At 35.6% G+C, this 15,834-nt stretch overlaps 1 protein-coding gene across 1 annotated transcript; it reads left to right on the forward strand.

The window, feature by feature from the left end:
- Window positions 1-565: 565 nt before the first annotated feature.
- Window positions 566-12,305, forward strand: CLIC2 (chloride intracellular channel 2; the record flags this gene model as incomplete). Its single annotated transcript, XM_080718338.1, has 6 exons — window positions 566-622; window positions 7,325-7,434; window positions 7,560-7,685; window positions 10,054-10,160; window positions 11,169-11,350; window positions 12,144-12,305. The coding sequence occupies 6 exons, from the start codon at window positions 566-568 to the stop codon at window positions 12,303-12,305; spliced, it is 744 nt and encodes a 247-aa protein (XP_080574464.1).
- Window positions 12,306-15,834: the final 3,529 nt, after the last annotated feature.

Below are 15,834 nucleotides of genomic sequence, written 5' to 3' on the forward strand. Positions count from 1 at the left end.
TGTTTTAGACAGTATCATTAGATAAACATCCTTTTTCAATGATAAAATTCCAAATCATTTCTGGCCCTTTTCCTGGAAGAGCTGCAAGTTTTCAGGAACAGCAAAAAGAAGTCCTTTTCTGGGCACGGAGCCCAGTAGTCAAAGGGAGGCTCTAGAGAACATCTGGCTGGATTGATATATAGAAGCCAGCCCTGCACGTTTGTATTTGTGGGTATGTGTTTCTCCTATGCTGACTCATGGCATCGAAGCCTCTCTGGAAACACCCCCACCCTTCTGGCCAGCCAGTTTGCACACACCCCTTGAGCTCCTCCTTGATTCAAATATTATAACAAGAGGAAGAAGGAAAACAAATTCAAGAGCTGCTCTTAAGCATCTAGAATTTTCTGTGTCCCACTTCTAAAGAGGAGAGACTGGCTCCAAGTCTGACTCAGTCCACTCCAAGCTAAACTCTCCTCGTAAAATACTGACATTCCTCAAGCTTCTGGATAAACCTGGAAGAAGATTCCACAAATACAGTTGCCTCTGCAGGGGGCAGGGGCTGACAACTGGCCATAAAAAAGGAAAGATGGCAAACCTGGGGACCAGCACTCAAGCAGACCCTGAAATCGAGCTTTTTGTGAAGGTAAGTTTTCCAGCTATGGCATAAAGAATATATTATCTCTTTACATTGTACCTCAGCTTCTAAAAATTCTCAACAGTTGGGCAAGAGATGGGAAACAATTTTGTAATTATTTTCCTATTTTGAGTCCTAGAAAAATGCCTGGGTGTTCGATTGTTTTTACGTTACAAGAAAAATCTCATCCAAAAGAGATGATAGGGTAGAAATAGCACTAGACCAGCTGGTAGTTGGAGGGACTAAACTGCATTTCCAATGACTTCCTAAGGAACATTGGAGAAATCCCTCCCTCCCTCCAGATCTCTGTTTTTCCGTCTATTATACAATGATGGAGCCTGATAAAATGATTCTGAAGGGCTTTCCAAATCCCACAGCCTGTATTTTATGAGATGGGTTTTGAAAATTCCAAATGAGTAGAGAAGAGGACCAAAAATGGCTTGAAAACCCTATTTCCACACACGCCAGATAAAACTTTTTAAAGTTCTCCCACAATGGACAAACATCACAGTATTGTCACATGGACAATGTGAAATATAAAAACCAAGAGTCTGTGTGACTGTTACATGAAGAGGATGAGGAGGAGTCTTATTAGAATGCTGTGCTTCCTCTTTTTGGTCTGCCTTGGGACTTTTTTTTAACTATGTTTTAACTTTTCAGAAAAGTACTTTGGAAAACCCCTAGAACAGGAGAAAGAAACATGTTTTTCTAAACTAGATTATCCAACAAAAACTTGTATGGGTTATTCCAAGTAGAAATAGTTTCCTAAATTCTTTCTTACACTATCTAGTTTTTCATGTATTTTCATTGACTACTGGAAGTATTGAGGATAATGAAATAATAATAATAATAACAATTATAATTATAATAATAACAATAGCTCTAACATTATGTCTGGCTCTTTTCTAAATACTTTCCATATATTACTTCATTTATTTTTACATCAACTTAGGAGATAGATTATCACTAATAGTATCATACTAGTATTGTCATAAACAGTAGTGTTAGTATTACTTATTGCAACTTTAAAAAATTTAAGTTATTATAATATTAGAGTAATAATATTCTTTTCATTTCTAGAGTGTATTAAGACAATAAAGTTTAAGTGACTTATTTCTAAAACTACATAGCCTCTTGGTGGCTTACAAAATCATAAAATAAGGCATACAATAAGGTATGCTTATCAAATGTTTCTGTTGGCCAGCCAGGCGTGGTTGTACACATTTTTTTTTTTTTTTTGTGGCACGGGGATGGAACCAAGGGGAATTCTACCTTGGAGCTACACCTCCAGCCCTACTTTTTATTTTGAAACCGGGTCTCACTGAGTTGCAAAGGGCTTCACTAAGCAGCTGAGGCTGTCTGCAAACTGTGATCCTCCGGTCTCAGTTTCCCAAATGCTGGGATTACAGGCATGCACCACCATGCCGGGCCACATTTTTAACCCTAGTGTTTGGGAGGCTGAGACAGGAGAGTCATAGGTTTGTGGCCAGCCTCAGCAACCTAGTGAGACCCTGTTTAAAATTAAAAAAAAAATAGGGCTGGAGGTATAGCTCAGAGGTAGAATGCCCCTGGGTTCAACCCCTAGTAACACACACACATACACACACACACACACACACACACACACACACACACACACACTATTACACTATTGGGCAAAGTAATATTTTTATTTTTATTTATTTTTTACTGGTGCATTATATTCATACATCATATTGGGGTAAAAAACTTGTGTGTACATACATGTACACATCATTGATTTAACCCCTACCCAATTCCCAGCCCATTCCCTCCCCATCCCTCCTTCCCTGGCTTTTATTTAAGTACATTGTGTGTTTTAGAGATTTTCCTTCTTCCCCCCTCCTTTCTCCTCCTTTAGGTTGTCTTCTTTGCTCCTCTATAGGATTTCCTTTTTCATCTAGAGTTCCTCCTATGACCCATTTCTCCTTAGCTTTCACATATTAGGGAAAGCATCTGATTTCTTACTTTTTGTGACTGACTAATCTCAAGAACCTCAATCGAGAGCCAACAGAATGGGAGAAAATTTTTGCCACCTACATCTCTGACAGAGGACTAATATCTAGAATATACAGAGAACTCAAGAAACTCAACACAAAGTAATATTTTTAAAATCATATCAGATCATTTAACAAATTGTCACATATATACCTCAAGAACATAACCAACTTGTCTTTTCAAAATGATAACAGAGAGACTCTTGCATTCCTTCACAGCAAGGTAATCCAAATAAGTGTTTGCTAGACTATCGAGCATAAGAGCTACTTTTCCTATCTCTGGATTGTAACAAAGCATGTGACTACTCAGACAGGATAAAAATGAATATTAGTTTTCTAACTAGTCTTTTATGTCTGCCAATTCAAAAAATGAGTGTCCTTTTTTCTAAATTGTTCAAATCAATTAGATTTCTTGTTTCAGTTGGTGGCATTGATCTGTTTATGTTCACAGACTTCTTTTATTTGGACATGAGAGGTTGGCAAATCCCAGAATGAATGAGCACATGAGGATTTAAATAACTTTAACTGGGCGTGGTGGCACATGTCTGTAATTCCAGTGCTTTGGAGGCTGACACAGGAGGATCACAGGTTTGAGACCAGCCTTAGCAATTTAGTGAGACTCTCAGCAACCTAGGAAGATCCTGCTTCCAAAGAAAAGACTTAAAAATTCTGGGAGTGTAGCTTGGGGGTAGAATGCCTCTGGGTTCAATCCCTGGTAGAATAAAAATTTTAAAAATTGATAAATAATAACTTTGATTAAACTAACTTAAGTAACTCTGTCCAAGATCACATAAACTAGTAAGTGGAACAGTTAGATTCTGATCCTTTAAACTAGTTATGTCTAATCTTCTTCAGTTGTTTTCAATTGACTAATCATCTTAGTAAAAATTTCCAGAATTTCCTCAGATGGAATGCTTTGATGTAAGCTTATCTCATGACACTGATACAAATTACAGATTTTCTGGAAGAATCTTGAGTTACATTTGGTCCTGGTGTTTTGTTTTGCTTTGCTTTAAGGTGTTGTTCACAGATCTTTAAAAATTTCATGTCATATAATGGGAGGAGACATAGGAGGTGAGAAGGGTAACAATGCTATATAAAAGGCTTTTTATAGCCGGGCATGGTGGCGCATACTTGTAATCCCAGCATTCGGGAGGCTGAGACCTGGAGGATTGCAGTTGGCGGACAGCCTCAGCTACTTAGAGAGGCCCTGTGCAACTCAGTGAGACCCTGTTTCAAAATAAAGAATAAAAAATAAGGCAGGGGGTGTAGCTTGGAGATCAAATGCCTCTGGGTTCCATCCCTAGACCTGCAAAATAAATACATAAATAAGTAAATAAATAAAAAAAATAAAAAGGCTCTTTATTAATGGTAAAGATTAAGTGAATTTATGATTTTCATTGAAGGTATCTCTAGCTGTGCTTTAAAATCTACCACAACTTTCCCCTTATACTTCTGATAGAATCTCTACAAGAAATTAAGCACTTTCCTGTCACAATCAAGACTATATATCAGACTATCTATACATTTTACTCTTTGTGAGGATTAAATGAAGCACATAAGTATATTACAGTAGTTATCAACATAATAAACCCTCAATATATATTGTCTCTTGTTGCTATTATTATTCAAGTGTAGAAACTTAGGTCATAAACACAAGGCGAAAAAGCTGTTTTGTGAATGACCACATCCTGTCTTTGTCAGTTAAAGATATTTAAGAGGTAAGTAATTTGTCAATTAGGCTAGGGAATGTATATCCTAAAATTTTATGTGATGGCACTTTAAATCAGAATAACATACACCAGAAAAAAAACACTTAATTTTCCTGTGAAACTTCACTGCATTTCCCCTACACGTTATTGTTTTGACTCTCCTCTTGCCAAAAGAGATCCGCCCTTCCTGCCCTATTATCGGACTTCAATTTTCTTCCTGACTCCCACCCTTAGTCTTGTTTCCATTCACTAAACCCAGTTCTGATTGGACCCTTGATCTAACTTTTGTGACAAAAGAAATGCAGTTGCCAAGGTTGGTTGACTCTTTCCATAGCTATTCACTCCCTGACATCAGGAATGAGCAACAGTAAATATTTCCTCAGCCACACCCACTGCCAAGAAAAGAAAAAATTGCCAAAAATTGAAGCCATGCCCAGGATTTTTGGGACCTTAATATTGTTACAAATAACAGATCAGAGCAGCTTTAAGAGGAAGTACCAGCCAGGCATGGTGGCACACAGCTGTAATCTCAGTACTTGGGAGGCTGAGACAGGAGGATCGCACGTTAAAGGGCAGCCTCAGCAACTCAGAGAGATCCAGATTCCAAATAAAAAATAAAATAGGCCTGAGAGAGTAGCTTGGAGGTAGAATGCCCCTGGGTTCAATCCCCAGAAACACACACACACACACACACACACACACACACACACACACACGAAATACTCTTTTTTCTTTTACAGGCTACAATCTACTATCTACGTGTAAAAAAATGGATCTAAGAGATGAAACATGCTGATAGCTTGGACTTGGGTTTCCAGCATTTAACAGTTCTGGACAGATCCTAATTATTAAATAAACATTAAATGAATGGCTACAGCAAAGAAAAATGAACTTATTTGAGAGATATTTAGTAGGCAAATTTGACAAGAATTAGTGTTGGATTCAATTTTGAAGGTAGAGCACAAAGATGCTTCTCAGTTGTCTACCTTGTAAAACGGAGTGGATGGCAGCTTGAGATGCCATACAAAAACAACACAGACTAGGTGGCTTGAGCAACATAAATTGATATTTCACAGTTTGGAAGGACAAAAGTCCAAGATCATAGTGCCAAAATGGTCAGGTTTTCATGAGGGCTCTTCCCCTGGCTTGTCAACGGCCACCTTCTCTATGTGTCCTCACCTGTTAGAGAGCAAGCTCTCTGGTGTCTCTTCTTATAAGGACACTAATTCCATTATTAGGGTCTCATTCACAGGCCCTCATCTAATTACTGCCCAAAGGCCCCATTTCCAAATACTATCACATTACAGATTAGACCTTCAAACATGTGGACCTGGGGGCAGGACATACTTCAGTCCACAGCAGAGAGCAGAAGCATTCAATGAATTTGGAGCCCTAAAGAAAGAACAGGGTTGTGCATGGAGTAAAGAAATGAGGTTGAAATTCAGTTTGGGATATGTTGAATGTGAAGCACCTGATAACCTAAATCTCTCATGAGGACACTGCATCAACTTTAGCCCCCTCAAGAAATGGTTGCCTTTTCTTCCTCATTCCTCTTATCTGAGCCTGGAGCTGGGATATGGTTTAGTCAGTTTTTTCTGTCTTTGTGACCAAAATACCTGACAAGAACAACTTACGGTCGAAAAGGTTCATTTGGGCTCACAATTTCAGAGGTTCAGTCCACAGTTGGCTAGCACCAAGGCAGAAATCACAGCAGCAAGGCATGGTGGAGGAATACTGCTCTCATATCATGGCAGCCAGGACATATAGAGTCCTCAGGGCCACAACTCCAGACCTACGTACCTCCTGTAGCCATGCCCAACTTCGGACCCTGGTTGCATTGGGGACATATTTTCAACACATGAGTTTTTGTTTTGTTTTGTTTTGCCATACTAGGGCTGGAACTCAAAGGCATTCTACCTCTGAGCTACACTCCAAGCCCTATTTTTTATTCTTTATTTTGAAACCGGGTCTCACTGAGTTGCAGAGGGCCTCACTAAGTAGCTGAGGCTGTCCGCGAACCGCGATCCTCAGGTTTCAGCCTCGCGAATGCTGGGATTACAAGTGTGTGCAACCACGCCTGGCTAACATGTGAGCTTTTGAGGGGACATTCCATACCCAAAGCATAATTGGGTAGGTGTCCTTTAGGTATCTATCCTTCTCCTTGCTATTTCCAGGCTATTCTATCCCACCATCAACCAGAGAAATACCTAAATTGAGTCTTAAATCATCAAAATAACTACCTATGGTTCTCCATTATTATAGACTTCTAAACCCTAGGTCCCTGTCATTTACTTATTTATTTGTTCATTTATTTATTTGCTTATTTATTTATTTATTTATTTATTTATTTATTTATTTATTTATTGTGTGGTACTAGGGATTGAACCCAGGGGTTTTATGCCTCAGCCCTATTGTATTTTTTATTTTGAAACTAGGTCTTGCTGAGTGGAAGAGGGCTTCACTAGGTTGCCAAGACTGGCCTTGAATCTATAATCCTCTTGTCTCCGCCTTCAAAATACTTGAATGACAGGTGTGCATCACCACACCCAGCTTGTTCCTTATTTCTTAAGGATAATTTTCACTCTTTCTGGTACCACTATCATAATCCCTGGTGATTTTAACACCTACTCAGATGATTTAATAATCTGAGAACCTTGGAACCCTGACTTCCTCTTCTCCAGGTATCTTATTTTTCATCATCTCCCAGGCGTCCTCTTCCCATTTTGGAATGTCCTAAATATATATCAATAAGAAAATAGTTATATAAATTCTAGTAACATATAAAATTAATTATTTTTATGTACTCACCACACTTGTCATTTTATATATAATATTTGATTCATGATCTTTCAGCTCATAGATGGTAGAATCCATGAGATTAAGAACTTCCAACTTTGTCTCCAGTAACTAGTGCGTTTCCTAGTGGCCACTCAATACATACTTGTTGAACAAATGAATTAATTGATGCCTTTCTATCTTCATAGGCTGGAAGTGATGGGGAGAGTATTGGAAACTGTCCCTTTTGCCAACGCCTTTTCATGATCCTCTGGCTTAAAGGAGTTAAATTTAATGTGACTACTGTTGACATGACCAGGTAAGAGAAATCAGGGCATGTTAAAATCTGGGGATTGAAAATGGTAAACACCAATGTAATGTTGATGTTTGTATAATGTGTTCTTTATTTAGAGGCCTAACTGTGCTTATTTTCAATAATCATAGAAAGCCTGAAGAGCTAAAGGACTTAGCCCCAGGTACCAATCCTCCCTTCCTGGTGTATAACAAGGAGTTGAAAACAGACTTTATTAAAATTGAGGAGTTTCTAGAGCAGACACTGGCTCCTCCAAGGTACAGCATTTTATAGGATATTCTTATACTTAAAATAATATACTGTGTTAATCTATTTATTATAGATTGAATAATATTAGTAATTTAAAATGCTTTGGAATTGATAAATAAAAGTTATATATATATTATATATGCAAGGCATACAGTGATAATTTGATATATATTCACATTGTGAAATAATTATCATGATTGAGTTAATTAACACAAAAATTACTTTGGGATTTCTGAGTTTATATTAAAGTAAGAAACATCCATAAACCTTCCCCTCCAACCTCAAATACATGAATATAATAAATATATTGTTTCAAATAATTTTTCAATGTATAGCATTCTTTAAGACAAGAAAGTAAATTCTCTGTGGTCTTGAAGTAGAGAAAAAACTCAATGGGACAGGAGTGAGTGGGTAAGGTTACTGTGTAACTCATGAGGACTGGTCAGGTCTGGGACTTAACTCCACAGAGTGAGGGGAGACATACTTAGGGCAGGAAATAGATCTCAAGCAAATAGCCTGAGGTTAGAACTGCCTGTCTACACTTGAATGACAAACTTTATGTCTGCCCACTGAAGACAGAAAAAAGAAACATGCTATATTTACTGTCCATTGGTGTGCAACAAATTACCACACACTTAGTGCCTTAAAATGTCACTCATCTATTATCTCATAGTTTAAATTGGTCAGGAGCCTGGGCATGACCCATAGGACCCTCAGCTCAGGTCTCACAAAACTGTAGTCAAGCTATTGGTCAGGGATGCTCTTCTCATCTCAGGCCCAGGACCTTCTTCCATGTGCCTCCATGTTTTTGGCAGAATTCAATTTCTTCCAGCTATAAGACTGAGGCCAGCCAGATATGGTGGTATATGCTTGTAATCCTATTAATTGAGCGGCTGAGATAGAAGGATTACAGGTTCAAGATTAACCTCAGCAACTTAGTAAAGCCATGTTTCAAAATTTAAAAAATGAAAAGGGTTGGGGTATGGCTTGGAGACATAATATCTCTTAGTTCAATCTCCAGTACCCCCCAAAAAATTCATTTTCTAATTGTTCTTTCCTAGATTATTGAAATTCAATTTTTGTTTTATTTACTGGTTTTATTTATTTTTAAACTTTGTTTTTACTGTTTATATTTTAGGTGAGAAAAAAAATATATATCACATATATACACAATGAAATGAACATATCTCTCACCTTACATAGTTATAATTTCTGTTATGATAAGTGTACCTAAGATCTACTCTCTTGGCAAATTTTAAGTAGATAATACACATTAACTATAGTCCTTAGGAGATGCACTTCTCGACTTATTTATCCTACATAACTCTAACATTGAACCCTTTGGCCTACATCTACCTATTTCACCTGCCACTGTCACTGCTAATCAGTGTCTATTCACTGTTTCAATATATTTGACTTTTTTTAGATACCACATACAAGCTAAATTATGCAGTATTTTTCTTACTGTGACAGTCTTATTTCACTCAGCACAATATCCTTCAGATCCATCCATGTATTTGCTAATGGCAGGATCTCTTCTTTTATAATATTTATTTGTATATATTATTTACAAATAAATACATTATTTATTTGTATGTTTATATTTATTTATTTTGTATATATTATTTACAAATAAATATTATATACAAATAATTTATTTGTATATATTTCTTTTATAAAAGAATGTATCTTTTCTCATTTCAATTGTTTTATAAATATGTATATATATGTCACAATTTCTTTACCTATTCATCTATCAATGGACACTTAGTTATCATAGCCTTTGTGGATTAGGTTATGAATAAAGTTAATTCCCAATGAACAAGGGAATGCATATATCACTACAAGGTGCTTACTTTGTGTTTAATACTTTTTCTAAGTTTATTCATAGTCATTGGATTTTATTCTATTGTTAGTATGGTGAATTATATTATTTTATTTTATTATGCTAAATAAAATTTGTATTACAAAAAGATTTTACCTATGTTTCCATCTTCCCCATCCTCTTTATTTCTTCATTTGATTTATAAATTTCAATATTTGGACCAAAATTTCCTACTACTCATATTTTAAAATATATTATATTATTACCATATGTTTTGTCAAATAGGTTTTGGGGAGCAAGTATGGGAACTTCACCATTTTAAACATTGTTTCTACAAGTAAATGAGATTTGATTTCCAGGCACTAATTTCTCAGTGAATTTTAGAAACTAAAGTATTCTGTGATTGGGGAAAATAGATTCTATTGATATATTTCTGAATACCTTTTTTGTGAAGCATAACTTCTATAACTTCTACTCTCTATGTGGTACAAGCTAGGACACCTGGTCTCTTACTATGTGTGAATAATAATTCACTTGTATTTCTTTTTAAGGTATCCGCACCTGAGTCCCAAATACAAGGAATCCTTTGATGTGGGCTGTAACCTCTTTGCCAAATTTTCTGCATACATTAAGAATACACAAAAAGAGTCAAATAAGAGTAAGGTTTCCTTCCTTTCCTTCATTCCTTCTCTTTCTTTCTTTCTTTCTTTCTTTCTTTCTTTCTTTCTTTCTTTCTTTCTTTCTTTCTCCACTGATTGGTCCTCTTCCTCTTCTCTACTGATCCCCCTTCTATTTTCCTTCTCTCCCTTTCATCTCCTTATTTATTTGTACTGGAGATTAAACTCAGAGAAATTCTATCTCCAAGATACATCCCTAGCCCTATTTTATTCTTTTATTTTGAAATAGGGTCTCACCAAGTGGCTGAGGCTGGCCTTGCTAAATTGCAGAGTCTGGCTTAGAACCTGTGATCTTCCTGTCTCAGTATCCAAACAAATTTTCATGCCCAGCAAATTTCTTTTTTTAAATCTCTATTTTCACCAGGCATGGTAATCCCAGGTCTTGAGAGGCTGAGATAGGAAGCCCTGTTTCAAAATAAAACATAAAAAATAAGGCTGGGGGTATAGCACAGAGGAAGAATGCTCCTGGGTTCAATCCCCAATATTGCAAAAAATCTCTATTTTCTCATTTGCTCACTCTCACATTCTCACTCAACTACAATATGATATTTTTGAATAGATAGTATATGTTGGCAAACACCCTACTTTCCTTTCATATTTATTCTCACCTCTGATATTCTTTTGCGTTACATTTTTATTAGATTTGGAACACAAGATTCAATATAGCAATTACCAAATTTCTGAACTTTCTGAATCTTCTGTGTTGGATAATATATATATAACTTTTCCTTTTTATTTGACTCTCATACTAATGCACCTTCCCATGAAAAATCCTCGATGTTTCCTCTCACCATGTGATCTGATTCTCTCTTATTGGATAGCTGAACATTCTAAACAGATAAGTAGATGTTGAAGAGCCAGTGTAAACAATATGTCTAAATAGAAAAATATGTCAAGAAAGAAATGTCTAAATTGTGAAAAAAATTTAGAACATATTTAGTTATAAAGACAATACAACTATAAGTAACCTTGTTTCTTTGTTGTCTCAGATTTTGAAAAATCTCTGCTCAGAGAATTTAAACGTCTGGATGACTACTTAAACACCCCACTTCTGGAAGAAATTGATCCAGACAGTGCAGAGGAGCTCACAGTTTCCAGAAGATTATTCTTGGATGGTGATCAGCTAACACTGGCTGACTGTAGCTTGCTACCCAAACTGAACATTATTAAAGTAAGTCTTTATGGGTAGGCTGCAGGGTGTGAGAGGTGTTTGTGAGTTACCTGAATGAAGTACAATGAGCTTCCAGTGTGATCTTCTCTGGGAGACATTAAAACTTCTTCCTAAATCAAAAGGTGGTTTTCACTGTCTTGTCTGTAAAATACGCATTATGACAACATCATCCCCTTCACAGGATTGTTAAGAGAATTCAACAAAGCATGTAAAATTATTAGAAGAGTGCTCTATATCACAGAAAGTGAAAAATATATATGAAAAAGCTGATTTAATCATAAATTTAACATAATTCAGAGAATTTACTGTTCTATGCCAGGCACACAGAGTACATAAAGAAATAAGACAAAATCAGGATCCAAAATAAACTTTAATCAAGTGAGAGTAATATGTACTTTTTTTCTATAAAGATATGCATAATTAAATATAATCTCAAGCACATGCCTGTAATTCCAGTACTTGGTAGGCTGAGACAGTAGGACGGAGGGTTTGAGGCCAGCCTCAGAAACTTAGCAAAGCACTGTTTCAAAACAAAAAATAAAAAGGGCTGGAGGGATAACTCAAAGTTAGAATTCCTCTGGGTTTAATTCCTAGTACCACACCCACAGAGAAGAATATATATATATATATTTCAAATGTATAGCTTTGTCTAAATTTATAGATAAAATATTCAAATAATAAATCCAAGATTCTCTAAGTTTATTTTTTGTACTTGATTCTTCAACTGTGTTTCTACATGGTAGGCACATTACTGATGCCTTTTACTACCAACTTCTTTTTCCCAAAATTCTAGGTTGCTGCCAAGAAATATCGTGACTTTGACATTCCAGCAGAATTCTCAGGAGTCTGGCGCTATCTCCACAATGCCTATGCCCGTGAAGAATTTACCCACACATGCCCTGAAGACAAAGAAATTGAAAATACCTATGCAAGTGTGGCTAAACAGAAGAGCTAGAACAGCACTTGTTATCAGATTTCAATTTCTACCATATTAGGAAATTTTTGGATATAAGAATATGGAAAATAATGTTTTCTCTATCCAAGTCATTTATGAAAACAAACCCAGTATTTTCTATATCTTGGTAATCATAAACAATCTGTTCACTGTGTATTTAACAGATCTTCATATTTTCAGTTCATCATCTTTATTCCTATGGCAAACTACTGCAACCCTGAATGGCATGGAAAGTCTCAAAATCTTTTGCCCTTCATACTAGTTTCTAGAACGCATAATGTATGAGCTGAACAGATGTCTGAAGTTACAAATTACATAAGTAGAACCATACTGTCAAACTGCTCCTTAGAAACAATTCCATCAAAATAATCAAAATAATTTTACATTTTTGTTAATACATACATGAGTTAATTTCTTATATGAATAATGAAATCAGAGAGTGAAAATATCAGAGAAGCAAATTCTAAAATAATGAATTTGTAAAATCATTAAAGAGATCAAGACAAGTTGGTCTCAGAATAGTATTCAACACCTAGAAATGTGATAACCTCATAAAAATGAACTTTTGTGACTAGATTACATTATTGTTAAATAAACAAATATTCATTTGATAAAACATGATTTAAAAACAAGATCAGAAGCAAATGCATAGGAAAGCTGCAAAATCTGTTGGATTTTTTCCAGAGAAGTAAGAAGGAATCTGGGCGTGGTGCTCACACCTGTAATAACAATATGTGGAGGCTGAGACAGGAGGATTGACCTAGGAAGTTCCAAGCTAGCTGCAGAAACTTAGCAAGGCTTGCAGCAACCTAGTGAGACCCTGTTTCAAAATAAAATATTAAAAGGACAGGGAGTGTAATTTGGAGGTAGTATACCCCTGGGTTCAATTCCAAGTTAAAAAAAAAAGATGGAAAAAAGGAAGAAAATAAATAAGAAGGAAAGGAAGAATGTTGACTGACCAAAAGGTCTTGTTGCTGTCTGTGAGAGTACTCAGTTCTTAGAGGATAATCGCAAAACTATGGAACTGAACATGAACTATATGCATTGAGATTCACAAATGTATATGTCACTTGCTAAAATACTCTTGAATTATTCACATCTGGAAACAAAAGTCAAGCTTAATTCTTGCTCTTTTAAAGAAGAAAAACAAGCAAAAGTGCATCTCCAGAAAAGGAAAACACAGGGTTATAGCATAGGTTCTGAGCAAAGGATGGAGTTTAGATAAAATTTAAACAAAAGAATGTTTAATAGATTCAAAGTAAAGATAATGAGTAAAGACTTACAATCAAGTCTAGGCACAGAGTCAAGATAAATGTATGTGATATGCCTTCTTTGCCAATTTGTGTTTTAGCTTTTCTGAGCAGTTCAAATCTTTCCATTTTATTAAGATGATTTCAAAGAGTAAATTTTGTTCAAGAAAAATGATTTTTATATACTTTTATGGGTACACTGTAGTCTCAGGTCATAATGTGGTTCATGGTGATAAGGACATACATGCACAGAGCACTTGGTGAGCTTCTCCCCAGCTTCCTCCCCACTCCTGCCCTTTTTCCATACAAGGATATTGAGATTGGCATTGGTATTCTCACATATGTAGATAGAATCAATTGAAATGTCTCCTTCGTTAATTCTTCCTTCCCCACCCTTCCCTAAACCACCTCCCTCACTCTACTGGGGTTTCTCTTTCATTATCTAAAGTTTCTCTGGTATCCCCATTACTCCATAGCTTCTGTATATGACAGAAAACATATATTTATTAACCAAAGCAATTTTTAGAGTTTTAAAGAAAAAGTATGCCACTACTAATTTTCAGCATAAAAGTAGATGGGCATTTGTAACAAGTAAATACTAACACAGATCAGAATTATCCTCTTAGACAAAAGCATAATTAGGGTCCTGAAGTCCCTGTTATTATATTGGAGTCTATTTTTCCTGTTAGATCTAATAATGTTTGCATTATGTAACTGAGTTCTCCAGTATTGGGTGAATACATATTTATAATTATTATTTCTTCTTGTTGAATTGATCCCTTTATTTTTATAAAGTGACCTTTTTGTCTCTTTTGCAATTTTTTATTTAAAATCTGTTTTATCTGAAATAAGTATAGTGCCTTCTGCCTAGTTTTGGTTCTGTTTGCATAGTATATTTTTTACACCCCTTAACTTTGAGTCATTGTGTATCCTTACTGGCAGAGTGAATTTTTTGTAGGCCATATCATCAGGTTTGATTTTCTTATCTATTTAGTTCTAGTCTATATCTTTCAATGAGGGTATTTAATCCATTTACATTCAAGACTATTATTTGTATTAGTCACCTTTTGTGACCAAAATGCTGGACAAGAACAACTTGGTTTCAGAGATGTCAGTCCATGGTCAACTGGCTAAATCACTCGGCCTGAGGTGAGGCAGAGCTTCACAGTACAAGAGCATAGTGGAGGAAAGTTGCTCAACCCATAGCAGCCAGGAAGCAAAGAAGAGAACAAGGGAACAGAGACAAAAAAAAAAAAAGCCCTTCCGGAATGACTCCAGTGACCTACTTTCTCCAGTTAGGTTCGACTACTAGTAGTCCATTCATCAATCAATGGTGCAGTCATAACCCTCACAAGCCAATCATTACCCTAAAACCTCACCTCTAAACCTTGCTGCATTGAGGACAATGCTTTCAACATATGAGGTTGGGGAGACATATTAGATACAAACTGTAGCATTATTGATAAGACCCGCTCCTCTCAGTCTGCTGATTTTTTTTCTGGTTATTTTTATATCCCTTTTTTCAAATTTTTGTGGTTTGGTGGTTTTATGCATTTTTTTATTTATTTTTTTAAATTTTTTATTGGTGCACTGTATTCATACATCATAGTGGGATACAAACTTTTGTAGACATACATGCACACATCACCCAGTCAGCCCCCAACTGATCCCCACCCCATTCTCTCCCCATCCCTCCTTCCCATGCTTGGCTTAGTGGTTGACATCTAGTATTATAGCAATTTATCCAAAATTAAAAATGATAATCTCACATAACAGTTTCATTTGTCTGATACCAAGCTTTTGATGACTTAAAGATAACATTTCAGTATTTATTTTTGCTTTCTTTCTTACCAGAGAATATTTTTTTTCTATTTCTTAGGTGAAACTATCATATATTTATATGTTTATTTTTCAGAAAAAAATCTATCCTAATATGGAATATGGATTCTAGATATCCAAAACGATATTGACAAAGAACAAAGCTAGAAGATATATATTTTCTGATTTCAAAACATATAAAGGCACAATAATTGAAACAGTGTAGTGCTGTTCTAAAGGCAGATATATAAACCATTGGAGTTAAATACAACCCTAGAGCTAAATTCTTCCCTATATTGTCAAGTTATTTTTGACAAGGTTTCCACGAACATTTGGTGGAGGAAATAATAATCTTTTAACTAAATATTGTTGAAAAATAATAATTACATGGAAAAGAATAAAATTGGACCCTTACCTAATCCCATATACAAGTATTAACTCAAAATAGATAAAAGACGTAA

This window comes from Muscardinus avellanarius (assembly GCF_963383645.1).
Source record: "Muscardinus avellanarius genome assembly, chromosome: X".
Classification (NCBI taxonomy): Eukaryota; Metazoa; Chordata; class Mammalia; order Rodentia; family Gliridae; genus Muscardinus; species Muscardinus avellanarius.